Here is a 13,544-nt window from a genome sequence, read left to right on the forward strand (position 1 = left end):
CAGCCGGGTTGTTGCTACTGAAACAAGTAGATCACTGTTTTATATGCCCTTATGCAAAAGGCAATGCAACTTTCTATCGTGCCCCCAAATTCATCACGTCCCCATTTATTCGCATCTTCAACAATAGCAATGCTGAATTGTAAGGAAAAAGCATATTACATTAATTTCCAGTACCATGTTATAAAATAAAAATAATCGAAATGTAGTAATCAATTTATTTCTGTATTGCTTCATCATCTATAGTAAGTCTATATCAGGTGAAATAAGAGTTGAGAATCAAGTGAATTATAAACATCTAATACACAAACATACTATCCCAACAGTTTCTTATTCATGTATCATTTTGATAAAGATATTTAGATACATAGCTGCTCTGTAGAAATATATAACATGTAACATTAATTTTGATGGACTTGGTTTCAAAGATTAAAGTCAGAGGTCGAAAACTGAGAGCAGTTATCCAGATGCAAGTGTTCCAGATAAGGGCACTCGATATGAATAGTAGCATTACACTGTTGAACACACCTGTAAGCTGTGGAAGAGCATACAGAAGCCAGTTCTTCAGTTCTGGAAAAACAATGATCTTGTTCTTCACATCCTCCCTTGGTTCATTAAGGCTGTCAAGGCGGTCGAAGCTACAACAATCTTCTACCCATATGTCTTCCAATTGCAGAAGGCCTTGAGCTGCCTCGGATGTGATGAGACTTTTCCAAAGCACATTCTAGTACTGAGTCAGGAGCAATTAATTGACCAAAAACATTGCCCCCCTGTAGCTGCTATCCAATGCCAGTTTTTATTTCTTGATGAGTGTATCAACTTGTGCTCCTAGGGATAACTTTTGTAAAGCAGGCATGCAACACCTGATAAACAAAACCCAAATAAGGACAAAGATACAGATTAGAGCAATATAGCATAACATCACCTATGATAGTAAAATATACAACCTGTAGCTCAACCCAGAAGATGGCATAAGAATCAGAATCATTAATTAACACTTGATGTTCAACGATGACTTAGTCATGCATGTCTAGATTGAATTACAACAGTTTCCATACTTGTCATGTTTAAATTTAACGAAATTTCCCCTTTCAGAATGAAACAAAAGCGCAAGGGGAAAGCCTTTCAGCTAGTACACACAAACCCATGCTACACTAACAGTTTACTTTCCTATATACATGTGTCACTTTCCTCAACTTTCTCAGCATCTAAGCAAAACATTAGCCAAAAGATAAAATAGAGCAATAAATGCTGCCAATGAGCGAAAACCTGCTCATAAGCCGTAGAAACATGCTATGAGGAAGTTCCTGCCAATGAACACTAGGTATTGTTACCAAGTTCTCAATCGTTGAATGTAATCATATTTTAGTAAGTATTTTTGGAGAACCAAATGTCCCAATATCAAAGCTTGCTAAAACTAGGAAAAAACATATCTTGAGTTATACTTGCATGATTAATGCAGGTGTATTAATAAGGAAACAGAACACCCAAACCATCTAAGATGATACATTGACTTTTATTAGTACTGGTTCTGCTACTGGCCAAGATATAAGAAACCCTTCAAGGACATTAGTTAGTCCTTTGGATCGAAACTCTCCAAATAGCTACAAAACAACTACCATAATAAGAGAATAATGAGACCTCACTTCAATGGTGTTGCTACAATTCAGCATAGAGATATATTCAAGTATTGTTGAATTTGTTAACAATTTTATATGCACATACCCGTGGCAAGAATCAAATATCATCCTGATCAAGCATTACAACTGATCTCTTCACTCTCAAAGGTTCCAAGAATGGCTGTTACAACCCCTTTGGCTGTTTTGGAAGTCACGATCCAGCAAAGCTTCTAGTGTATCAATTGGATTTGCAGCCTCAGCCAACCCTGAATGTAATGAAAAAACAAGTGAAAGAGTGAACTACTTTGAGAATATTCTTTCTTTTAAGTAGGAAAACATTACTTATTGCAGTTACAATTATCGTACGAGTTGATTATCCTAGATGTGAATTGACTGCTTCTCTTGAATAAGTTACTACTATCATCAGAAAGTTTAAGTAGTCAGGTCTCTAGCAAATACAGATAATCTTGCTCTGGGTTGTTTCTGTTGGTAAGCTTCAGTTTCAATTGCCAAAGGAACTTCATGTAAAGAATATATATATATATATATATATATATATATATATATATATATTCTTTCTTTTTAGTTGGTACATACGCTGGAAATTTTTTCCTAACTAGCAGTAATTGATTTCTGGATTAAAGGGTATCCATTGCTTCCAATTCAAATTTGATCTCCTTACATACCTCACAAGCACCAGCTAGTTCTAGCTACATATATATAATTTACAATCAGAAACTTATGAAAAAGAAAACTGGGGGTTCTGAATGGTAATCTTTAGTATATCAGATTGGAAGGAGTAATGCAATTGGCTCGAAACTTTCTGTGACCAGAAATCTGACACATATCATTAGTGGCATACTCAAAGTTTGAGCCTAAACCACTGCTAAACTTCTGCCTGTATTTAACATTGTCATAAAAAAAAACTTGATTGCTGATTTTGGCAATTATCTCAAAGTTGCATACACAATAATAATAGCATTCATGCATGCATATAGTTACCGTTGAGAATCTCTTTCTTTTGCCTTTCCCTGCATCAGCTCTCTTATAGGTTATACATATCCTCCCATCTAATCAATTTGAACAGGGAAAAAAAAAAGGTAAATAATTAGCTGTTAATAAGTGTTTCAACATATAAGGGTAACAGTACAAGCTCGAAATGGAAAAAAATCATGTGGCAAAAGTTTAAAGCAAAGGCCAAACGAGAATGCAACGCTACCTTGATAAATAAATTGATGAGCTGAAATAAAACTGCCTATATACCATTTACTTTGTAACATTAAGAGACAACCTATTCACAAAAGTTTCTGTATTTATCTTATATCTGTGTACCGATCCATCATCTAGCTAGTGTCATTTTGTTTGTTGGTCAATAGGCTAGTGTCATTTGACTATCAAAAGAATATTTCAAAATATTGTGATCATGTTAAGCACCTTATGTTAAATGGTAACATAAAGAACTTTAAGATGAAAAGCTAGTAGATTATTTTGGTGTGAATTATGAGTATTGATGCACCAATCAGATGTATAGGTGCATATATAATCCACCTAAATATAAGCTCAAGCTAAAAAATTGCTAAAGGAGTGGCCCAATATGTCTCTGGAAACATATTTATGGCATGGCTAGAATAGAAAAGAAGGAACAAAGACAGCATGATAATTGACAAAGTATATAAGATAGACGAAGGTTATGACACAGAGACGTACCTTTTCACTAGAGAATTCAAATGTTGTTGATCGTTGAGTTTAACAGAAGCAGAAGCAGAGTTTATAAACTGGGGGCACTTATCCAGATACAGGTATTCCAACGAAGGGCACTCGGTATCAACAGTACCATCTTCGGTGCAGAACCCTGTAAGCTCTGGAAGATTTATTAAAACTAATTTCTTCAATGCTAGAAAACCAATGGATGTGTTCAAGCTGTTGCTTGCTTCAATAACTCTGCCCAAGCTAGGGCAATGCTCTACAGAGAGGTCTTCCAATTGCACAAGAGATCGAGCCACATCGAATGGGAACAGACTTTTCAGTTTTGTACACTTGCAAACTGCCAAAACTTTAAGATTATAAAACACTGCATTTGGAGCAGGACCATTCCAGATGCTTATTAGTCTGAAGAGAGCGCACAATCTCATCTCGCTCAATTTTGTCAAGAGAATCATTCCAGGCTCAAGCCCTTCAGATCCAAACACATATTTCATGTGTTCCATATTTATACAAAATATTGTTTCTAGATTTGTCAGTCTCTGCAACAATTTTGGTGGTAAAAGTGCATTCATCAAGTTACAACAAGTTTGCACTTTCAATAACTTGAGATTGCATAGAGACCCAAGTGGTAATTCACCAACACATAACTCCTTGAGGAGTTGCAGTTGAAGGGGATGCAACTTTTCCAAGCTCTCAAACACAGGTTTACTTGGATCCCATGTTGCTGCATTTATCAACTCTTCCCAGTTCTCAGGGCACCCAATTATAGAAAGATGCTTGAGTCCATGTAATCTCCCATGCTCATATTCCTTAAGAATGTTGGTTAATCCCTTGCACTCTCTGTACTCTAGTTTTTCTGCTTTCTCCGTCACCACGTTGATAAACCAATCCGATAAGCCATTAATTGTTCTGTCAAGAGTCAAGGTTCTTGAAGGTTGATCATTCGGAGAAAGCATCATCTCCGGAGAGAGATCTCTGCTGATGCATATGTCAAATTTTACCCAATTCGGCCCAAAGAACCCAATATCTTTGGGTAAGCAAGCTGCATCAGATATGTAAACCTTCAAAATGTTTAACCGGGACAAGCCAATTATCTCATCAAAGCCGGCAATTGTTTGTCCTACTGCTTCCTCGACTGTACTTCCCCAGTTCCCAAATTCACATTTCATGTACAGTTCTTCCAGTCTATACAGCCTCGATATCACTTTAGACGGAATTTTGTGAACACATCCACCAGTGACATCCAGCATCCTTAGACTGTTCAAACTTCCTATCTCTTTCGGCAACTCCTTAAGAGGGAATTCTCTCAAACTGAGAATCTCAACTTTCTTCAGCTTCCTAAGTACGGATATGTCAGTTATTTTATTGCAACAATCCAAAAACAAGGCTTGGAGGTTGGTGAGGACATTGAATGAAGAGGGCAGTACTGAAATACCAGTATAGCTAAGATCAAAGACCCTTAGTGCATTTGGACTTTGAAAAAAAGTTTTTGGAATGTCACATATACCAGCATTACTTTGCAGCAGTAAAATTTGGAGTTCAGAACATACCAAAGTTTCAGGAAGCTTGTTAAGTCTGTTCCTCATTAGTGAGATTGCTGAGTAGACTTCATGAGCATCCATTGGCCAATCCTTCAATTCACAACCAGCTTTTACAAAAAAAGCATGACCTTCAGACAACGCAATAGACATGGCCACATTTTGGATGTCAAAATGCATCCTAATGCATCCCTTCTTGCCATCCAGAAGCAACCCCAAAGCTTTAAGGTCTGCAACCAAGGAATGTGCTTTGTCTCTGGCTTCTTGCAATGTGTCTGAATACTGAAGCAAACCTTTTCCAATCCCATACTTAAACAAATCTTCAATTGGGATATCATAATCTTCTGGAAACATGCAGCAAAGCAAGAAAAATGACTTGGCATCTTCAAACCTCAAGGCATGATAGCTTAACTCTATCCTTTTAAATGTATCTCTCTCATCTTTAGTGGGGACAAGTTGAGATGCATTTAGTTCTTGAGCTGCTTTTTGCAATTCATCATCATCATCTCCAAATGCCTTTGAAACTGCTTTGTTCCATTCTTCCACGTATTTATGTCCAAATTCCCTTGCAGCTTCTTCCAATACACTTGGGAGACCAGAGCATTTTCTAACTACGTTCCTCTCTTCATCATAGGAATCGGTAGATCCATGAAAAGGCTTTCTCGACTTCTTCATGAATAACTTCAAAGAATCTTGCTCTGATAGGATATTGAGAAGAACATGTGCTTGGCACTCCATAGAATGACAAATATCCATGATCCTTGTGGTGAGTAGGACCTTGGAATTGCATCTTTGAAGCTCGTCATAGCTAGGAATTCCAATGCTGGACAAATCTATTATCTCCCAAATGTCGTCCAAGATAATAAGGATCCTCTTTCCTCCCATGATCCTTTCCTTCAATCTACTGGCTATTTCTATTTCTTCATCCTCCACCAATTCCAATCCAAGCTGATTTACCAATGCGCCTTGAATTTTTTGCAAATCAGGATTTTGGGATATAACAGCCATAACAACATGATCAAAAAGCCCAATTCTTTTGGCTTGTGCACCGACATGTTTCACCATGGCTGTCTTGCCAACGCCTCCTCTTCCATAGACACCAATGGCGGTGATCTTATCATCTTTCAGCATCTTCTTAACCTCATCCATGGCTTCTCTTGTTGCTTCAAATTCTTCAAAATCTCCACTTGGTGCTTGAAGTACTTCTTTCAGCACAAATTTCACAATGTCTTCAACGAGTTCCCTTTCGGATCTGCATTCAGAAGGGTCAAACTCCATTGGGCAACTAATGAATGCAAACATACATACAACAACTTTTGTAATGATAGAAATCATACTTGTGGTTCTTTGAATCCCACCCAGAGAGATTTCCCACTTTTGTTAAATCAGCTCTCCACTGCTTCACCTTCTCTATGTCATACCTTGCCTTGCTTTCATGCTTTGTAAAGGCCACTTCAAATTGACCCTTTTGATATCGTACATCAGAGGGATCCGCATGATAAAAAATTGGCAGAATTGTATCCTTGCCTTCCATGCATTGAAAAATCTTTGTAAGTTCATCTAAACACCATGCAGAAAAAGCATAGTTTTCTGATAGAACAACTATCGCAAACCTTGATTCTTCAATTGCCCTCAGCAGACTTTGAGAAATATCCTTCCCTTTCTTAAGTTGTTCATCATCCTTAAATGTTCTAATAACTTTCGTGTTTTGCAATTCATGGTATAAATGGGATAGAAAACCCTTACGAGTGTCATCACCCCTAAAGCTCAAAAACACATCATGGTTCCACTGAGGAGCTGGTTCAGCTGAACCTCAAAAAATTAGAAAACAAGAATAAGAACAGGCAAAAAACCAACAAAGAGAATCAAAAGGGAAACCACAATGGAAAACAGACAAGAAGGGAGGTTGACAGATCATAAGAAAGTGATAGAAGCACAAGAAGATATAGAGCTAAAAAACCGAGTAACTCACAGTTTCCATTGGTAGCTTGTGTTGTTGATTCAACTCCTTCAAAATCTTCAGTCAACTTTGGCATTGTAGGCTCAATTTCAGTTGGAGCTCGTCTTATTACTTTAACTACTTCAAAGTCTTCATTTGACTCCGACATTGTAGGCTCAATTTCAATAGTGGCTTGTCTTGTTGCTTCAATTTCCACAACAGGTTGTAGTTTACTACACACAAATTTCACAATGACTTCAACAAGAACTGCGTCATCCCTATTCTCAAAAAGAAAAAAGAAAAAGAAAGTATAACTTTGTCAGTCCTACAAGGAAGAATTAAGGGTTGAATAATCGTCAGCTATATTAATAAGCACATGTATAAGGACTATCCCACAGTGATCTCGGGACCAGAACAACAAGCACCAGCAAAACGCATTGGTGGACCGAGTATGCATACATACTATCTGCAGGCTTTAGAGAGATTAGGAGTCAAAAGAAGAAAGAGGAAGTACAATACAGATTAATCACCAGCAAGCCTTATTACAATAAAGAATCCAACTCCCGGATTTAATGAATGAATCCAACTCCCAGATTTAAAGAATCCAGCTCCAGATTATTCTACTATTGCTTCGTTTATACAAGAACTCTTAATCCATTGTGGGGATAGAAGCCACAACTACCAAGTAATTCTGTTACAAAATCTTAGTCCCATTCTCTAAAGAGACATGTGATGTCTAGAAATATGTCTTTCTCTTGATCATCTAGTCCCTCAAAGCTTGTTCTAAGCACATCCAGAATCTACTCTAACAGCTCTTTCCACCGCTATATACTTTTTTCATAAAGAGAAGCTCCCAAGAATTTAAGTGCTAAAGGCAGACCCTAAGCATATTCTATGGCTAGCTTTGAGAGATCCTTATACTCTTTACTGGGTTGGTTTGTTCTGAAGGCATGCTTCCTAAAGAGTTCAAGAGATTCATTATGATTTAAACACCTGGGCTCATATGTCTCATAAACTCCAGCCAGTGATTCCTTATATCTAGTTGTTACAAGGATTCTACTTCCAACACCAAATGAATGAAAATTTCCAAGTACGGCTTCAATTTGGGAAAAAGTTTCCACATCATCAAGAACAACTAAACTTTTTTCTTACCTAGCCTTTCCAGTATCACATTGAAACCTTCATTGAAATTGCCTACACCCTGCACATTTCCCTGCAAGATTATAGATAGAAGTTCTCCCCGGCTTTGTGCTTCACCCTTCTTCACAAAATCTTCTTTCACATTAAAAAAAAAAAAACACTTATGATCAAATAGATGAACTATGTCATCATAAATAGCTCTAGCTATGGTTGTTTTGCCTTTACCGCCCAAACCCCATATTCCAACTACACCAACATCATTCAGGTCCACGATTTCATAGATCAGTTTGCTCTTCCATTCTTAAAGAAGACAAATACGATATCATGAATCAAAGCACAATAAGAATAGCTAAGATTTTTTTTTTCAAAAAATTACTTTTTTCAAAAAATTACCAGGTTGAAATTTTGAAAGTGCAAAAGTTACAAGAATTCAAGTAAAGAACTAAACAGCAGCATATAGAATTAACTAAGAGAATAAAGAATACTTACTCATACTTTCGCGAGTCCCAGCCAGATAGATCCGTGATTCTTTTTAGTGCAGTTTTCCAGGTCTCCAACTCTTTATTGCTAGAACGACCCATATGTTCATGTCTGGCAAAAGCTTTCGCAAAGCTGTTCTTCAAATATCGAATATCGAAGGGATCTACTTTATAGAAAATGGGCACCACAATCTGCTTCTTCTTATCCATGCATTCCATGATTTTGACGAGCTCTTTTAAGCACGATGTGGAAAAGGCATAGTTTTCAGATAAAACTACAACCGAAATCCTCGATTCGTCAATTAAGTTCAGTAACTTGTAAATAATGGAGCCTTTTCCGGGATCTATTATATCGATGAAGGTGTCGATTGCTTTCTTTTGCAGAGCTCTGTACAGATGGCCAACGAAGACCTGGCGGGTGTCTGGTCCTCTAAAACTGAGGAAGACATCATACTTCCGATGACCACCAGAAGAAGATGAAGATGAAGAAGCGGCCATAATTAGATAAACACCAACAAGATCAAAGCTAGAGAAACGATCGAATAGACACGCTGCTCGTCTCGTTATATCAGACAAACAAACATCGCAGTCTACGAGTCAACTCCTCAAGGAGAACCTTCCCATAATAAAGTAATGAAGCGGTGAAGAATTTATATGGCCATATTGCATAGTGCTAATTTCTCTTTTTCCTTAATCCCAAAACTTTTAAAATTCATAAAAGTCAGCTCGGCTGTCCAAAAAATTTCAGCAAACTCGTCATTTCACGTGCTTTAGTATTGAACTCCTAAAATGAAAATTTCAGCTTGTAAAATATTTTCACCGTTTTAATTACTGAATTCGTAAAATAACCTTTAAACGTCTCAACTTAACTCGACAAATTTTTCAGGAGCTCACATTAGCATCTCGATTGTTTAGTTTTCGGTCTTTATGATTACATCATTTTTGTAAATTTTTAGCCAAACTAAAAATCACTAAAGCATTATTGTAATTTGCCATTATCTATATAAATGGTCTTGGTTGAACAGACGTGGTTGATTAATTGAAGTGATGTATCTTAACAATATTTCAATTTGATGGAATATTTACAAAACTAAAAAGTCGATTTGCCAAATTGTGATAAATAAATGTGTCCCACAACTAATCCCTTGAGTTGGCAAGCAAAAGAAGTGATTCGATTGTGAACGAGCCCTATGTATATACAAATGGCTTCTTTGCTCGCTGGTTTCTCAAAAGTACGAACACCCTCGGTTAAATGTTAAACGCTAGACAATTAAATATGATATCCCAAAATATAAGTCAAATTGAACGGTTGCCATTAAGTATATAAGCGGGGGTGGTTGCACTTATAAAAAAAAAAGCCACAATTTTGCACTTCTAAACATTAATCGCACATATAAACGGTTGCCATGATTTTTTGTTTCCCCCAGTTCAAACAAACATAGGTAAAGTTGTTATGTTATTACATGCAGTTGATTCTCTCTCTCTCTCTCTCTCTCTCTCTCAAACACACATACATACTATATTGCTATATATGCACCTCGTACAGTATAATTACAGAAAGTGTAATTAAATCACACAAAGTCTGCTATATTAGTTTTCGACACCACAATAAGTCTTCAAAGCAGATTGAGCTCTCTGACCAGCCTCTGAAAAGCAAAATCCAAGAAACTCGACATTATCGAATGGCTTGAAAAGCAGAGGATGCTCTTCATCCACAACCTCCTCTGGGGCTTTTATTATGTAACCTGCTTTTGGGAAAGAGAAAAATGCAGTGGAATACTTAGCCTCATTTCCAGTCATCAGGTGTCGATGATGTGGACAATGCAGTCGACCATTTGTCCATGCCTGCACATCAAATCAGAACAAGTTTTATCATAGTTAAACCAATTAAATACATAGCAATTAGTATAGTTCTGATTTCATGGATCCAAGCATGTGCGTCACATGAAACTCACCGTTTCTGTTAAAATCAGAGCATTCAACACAAGCCAATAGGCAATGAGTGAAGACGCAGATGATATATACATGGTTTGATCTCATATAAAAGCATTTGGCAAGACTATATATGAAGCACTGATTGTGGATTTCTTTACGTTTAGACTATTACTGTGATAGTATTTTCACAATCAAGAATATATAAAGCAACTCACATCGAGAGAATCACCAATCATGGCGATAAATGACTCCGGCGAAGGTTTAACATTGATCCATTTCCCATCTTTGGTTTGTACCTCTAGTCCTTCAACTCGGTTTTGGTGTAGAATGGTGACAATGTTCTTATCCGTGTGGGTGTACGGCTTAGTCCCGCTGGTTTGAGGGCCCTTATATTTCATGACTTGAAGAAGGTAGTTTGTTGACCCTATGTGTTCCTCCAGGTATTTCTCAAGTCCCAAGCTCTCCAAAATCATTCTCCTTATAATTTGATCCAGCTCAGATAGTTTCTCCGAGAAGGAATGAACAGTTTTGCTGCCATGAAAACCAATATTTGCAAGATAAGCATTTGATAATCAACTATTAGGTCTCATGCGAACAACGGCCGGAAATTAAGTATATTTTTCTTTTTGGTATATGGATTAATCAATGGATTATTGCATGTATAATTAAGAGTAAGAGTTTACCGACAAGATAATATAGCAGATATATTAGTTGTTGCCCCTATATACAGGCGGGGGAAAGAATGTACTGACCTAAAATTTGGGTTTTGTTGAGGCCAAAAAATGTTTGTGAAACTTTGAACTTGTCCATAGACGTTTGCTTCCTCAATACACATGCTCTCATATACCGGCACCACGGGGTATTGCCCGACATAGCCATGAAAGGGCTTTTGAGAAACGTTTCGCAATTTAGTTTGTAAAGGGAGGTCGAAAAGCTCTTCTGTTGCTTCAAATATGCCTTTTCGGACGTCTGAAGGAACTTTGTTAAACAAAGCCTCGAAGCAACCATACTCTTCGAGTGCAAAGCGGACTCGAGCTCTAACTGAGTCCCACTCGATGGTGCCTGGCTTGAGGTTTTGCATGGAGAAATCTATGGTGGGAAGTTTGAGAGGTGCTCCTGATCCCATTGTTATATTTTAGTGAGGAAGATAGAACAGCTACCTTGTTTGAGTGCGTTTTGGATGATCTCTTCAATCTTCGACTTATCCATCTATTTATACAACTCGATCTGACGATGTCATTATGAAGAGTGATTGAACAAGTTGAAAAGAAAGAGAGTATACTATTATTGGACGTAGAATGAAGTCAAAGGTTATGAAGTATGAACTAACTAGGAGGTAATTACAATTGGGTAAATGAATTCTACAATATGTTAACATATGACATACATATAATTATCACTTTTAGGACTTAATTACTTAAATGAGAATTTTTTTTTTTTTTTTTGACTCTGGACGACAATGTAACTCCCCACCCCACCCCCATCCCTGATGTTAGTGAGATTTGAACCCGTGACCTCTACAGTGTTACTTAGGCTGGCTAACCAACAGGTCACGGCTCACTGACAAATGAGAACATATACAATCACTACTTTTAGGACTTAATTACTCAAATGAAAACCTACTTTACTCCAACGAGTACCTTATTTACCTTAAAAAGGTTTTTTTTTCTAGTTACCTATTTTACTCTAATGAGAATCTTATTTATCTTAATGATGACTTTTTTTAGTTACCACATAAATCCTCAAAATAGTAACATGAGTTCTCAAAGTGATAAATATTACATAAAATAATTAAGTAGAGCATGTATGAAAAATATTAATATAGCTTTACACTCCTTAGGTGGATATTAATATATCTTGAGCCAACTCTATTTCAGACCTAATATTTGGTCTATATGTTTGTTCGTTTGTTCTTTTCTCAAATGATTCAATGCGTGGTCCTCATTTTTGTTTTATCTTTGTGGCTTCATTTATTTATTTATGTTCTAAGGTACAATCATTACAACTTCACAACCTAGCCGAATAATGAATCTATATATTCTCATCGCAGATAAATGCTTGTGCATAATCTGCTTCTGGTAGTACTTAATCAATATAAAAGCATTGGGGATATGTACAAATTTTCTAAATGGTAGCAGGTACTGACTACTACCAATCACGTAATATGTTTTTCTGCATTTGCTAAAGTTTTAAGTTATCAAATAAGGGACCCTTCATTTTTAATTGGAATCCAATTACACTATTAAATATAACGTCTTTTCTGATTAAGACCATTTCAAGTATTAATATTAATGGTCCATGCATGACACATGAAGTTGGAGCTTTGTTAACCAGCTAAAATATGATTCTCAAATGTGATGCACCATTTCAATAAATATTGGTGGTCCATGCATGACACATGAAGTTGGAGCTCTGTTAACCATCTAAAGTATATAATTCTCAATTATGATTCACCATTTCAAGTATTAATATTGATGGTCCATGCATGACACATGAAGTTCGAGCTTTGCTAGCCCGCTAGAATATATAGTTCTCAAATGTGATGCATGACTGCTTAAAATATAGGGCTTATATATTATAATTTGAGAGGAATTCGTACGATAAGTCTTTAAATTAATTTGAACGCTTTATGGCAGTACATATGTACTTTGTTTATTTGAATATTAGAACATTTCACTAAGAAAAGTACCAAGAACAAGGATAACAAAAATGTCATTTGGCTTCTTGCTTCCTAATCAAAACCCAATATTATCCTTTTCTTTCATACGTATTACACAACAACTGGTAGATCAGTTGGCCAGCTGTAAAATTTTTAAAGGGGAGGTTGATGGTCGTCACCACGGTGTCAAAAGAATGGACTCCTCCTTAATCCACGTTCACTTAACTGTTAAAATTCATCGTTTGTATTAGACTAATTAAATTGACAAAAATAGGGCTTTTTATGATAAAATTAGAAATGTAGGGACTCAATTGATATTCACTCTAATATACAAGGTAGCAAATTGAGTTTAGCTGTTTTTTTTCCCCTTTCTTTTCTTTGTTGAGAGTGGATATTCACATTAGAAATGACAAAATAAAATATAACTTATAAGTGGGTACTGACTCTTAATTGTATCGAGATCTTTTGAGTTAAAACTCAACACCTAATAAATGGTAAAATTTAGTTAGTCACAAGCCACCCTTATCGCTATCC

General features: G+C 36.5%; 2 protein-coding genes across 4 annotated transcripts; both read right to left on the reverse strand.

The window, feature by feature from the left end:
• Positions 1-9,035, reverse strand: LOC112165889 (TMV resistance protein N). Of its 3 annotated transcripts, none has more exons than XM_040505573.1 (8): positions 8,427-9,035; positions 6,831-7,075; positions 6,196-6,664; positions 3,324-6,110; positions 2,619-2,686; positions 1,723-1,882; positions 526-860; positions 1-132 (listed from the first exon to the last, which is right to left on the reverse strand). In XM_040505573.1, exons 1-5 carry the CDS (start codon positions 8,912-8,914, stop codon positions 2,662-2,664), a joined length of 4,014 nt encoding a protein of 1,337 aa, XP_040361507.1. In that variant the 5' UTR covers positions 8,915-9,035; the 3' UTR covers positions 1-132; positions 526-860; positions 1,723-1,882; positions 2,619-2,661. The 3 variants fall into 3 exon arrangements, with proteins under 3 accessions (XP_040361507.1, XP_024158354.1, XP_024158352.1); XM_024302586.2 differs by lacking the exon at positions 1-132 and adding an exon at positions 7,950-8,069 and having other exon boundaries at positions 193-860; positions 8,427-8,559; XM_024302584.2 differs by lacking the exon at positions 1-132 and having other exon boundaries at positions 193-860.
• Positions 9,036-9,803: 768 nt separating this feature from the next.
• LOC112165980 (probable 2-oxoglutarate-dependent dioxygenase AOP1) lies at positions 9,804-11,527 on the reverse strand. The gene is made up of 3 exons (XM_024302720.2): positions 11,104-11,527; positions 10,567-10,882; positions 9,804-10,261 (listed from the first exon to the last, which is right to left on the reverse strand). Exons 1-3 carry the CDS (start codon positions 11,475-11,477, stop codon positions 10,007-10,009), a joined length of 945 nt encoding a protein of 314 aa, XP_024158488.1. The 5' UTR covers positions 11,478-11,527; the 3' UTR covers positions 9,804-10,006.
• Positions 11,528-13,544: the final 2,017 nt, after the last annotated feature.

The sequence above is a fragment of the Rosa chinensis genome, chromosome 5, assembly GCF_002994745.2.
Source record: "Rosa chinensis cultivar Old Blush chromosome 5, RchiOBHm-V2, whole genome shotgun sequence".
Lineage (NCBI taxonomy): Eukaryota > Viridiplantae > Streptophyta > Magnoliopsida > Rosales > Rosaceae > Rosa > Rosa chinensis.

Excerpts from the sequence above, each read along its gene's own strand:
- LOC112165889 (XM_040505573.1), bottom strand. The coding sequence starts at position 8,914 with ATGGCCGCTTCTTCATCTTCATCTTCTTCTGGTGGTCATCGGAAGTAT. Across the intron at positions 7,076-8,426 it reads TGGGACTCGCGAAAGTATGA|GGATGACGCAGTTCTTGTTG; the intron begins GTAAGTATTCTT and ends TTTTGAGAATAG. Across the intron at positions 2,687-3,323 it reads TTGAATTCTCTAGTGAAAAG|ATGGGAGGATATGTATAACC; the intron begins GTACGTCTCTGT and ends CAAATTGATTAG.
- LOC112165980 (XM_024302720.2), bottom strand. The coding sequence starts at position 11,477 with ATGGGATCAGGAGCACCTCTCAAACTTCCCACCATAGATTTCTCCATG. Across the intron at positions 10,883-11,103 it reads CAACAAAACCCAAATTTTAG|CAAAACTGTTCATTCCTTCT; the intron begins GTCAGTACATTC and ends TTTTCATGGCAG. Across the intron at positions 10,262-10,566 it reads TGATTGGTGATTCTCTCGAT|GCATGGACAAATGGTCGACT; the intron begins GTGAGTTGCTTT and ends TTTGATGTGCAG.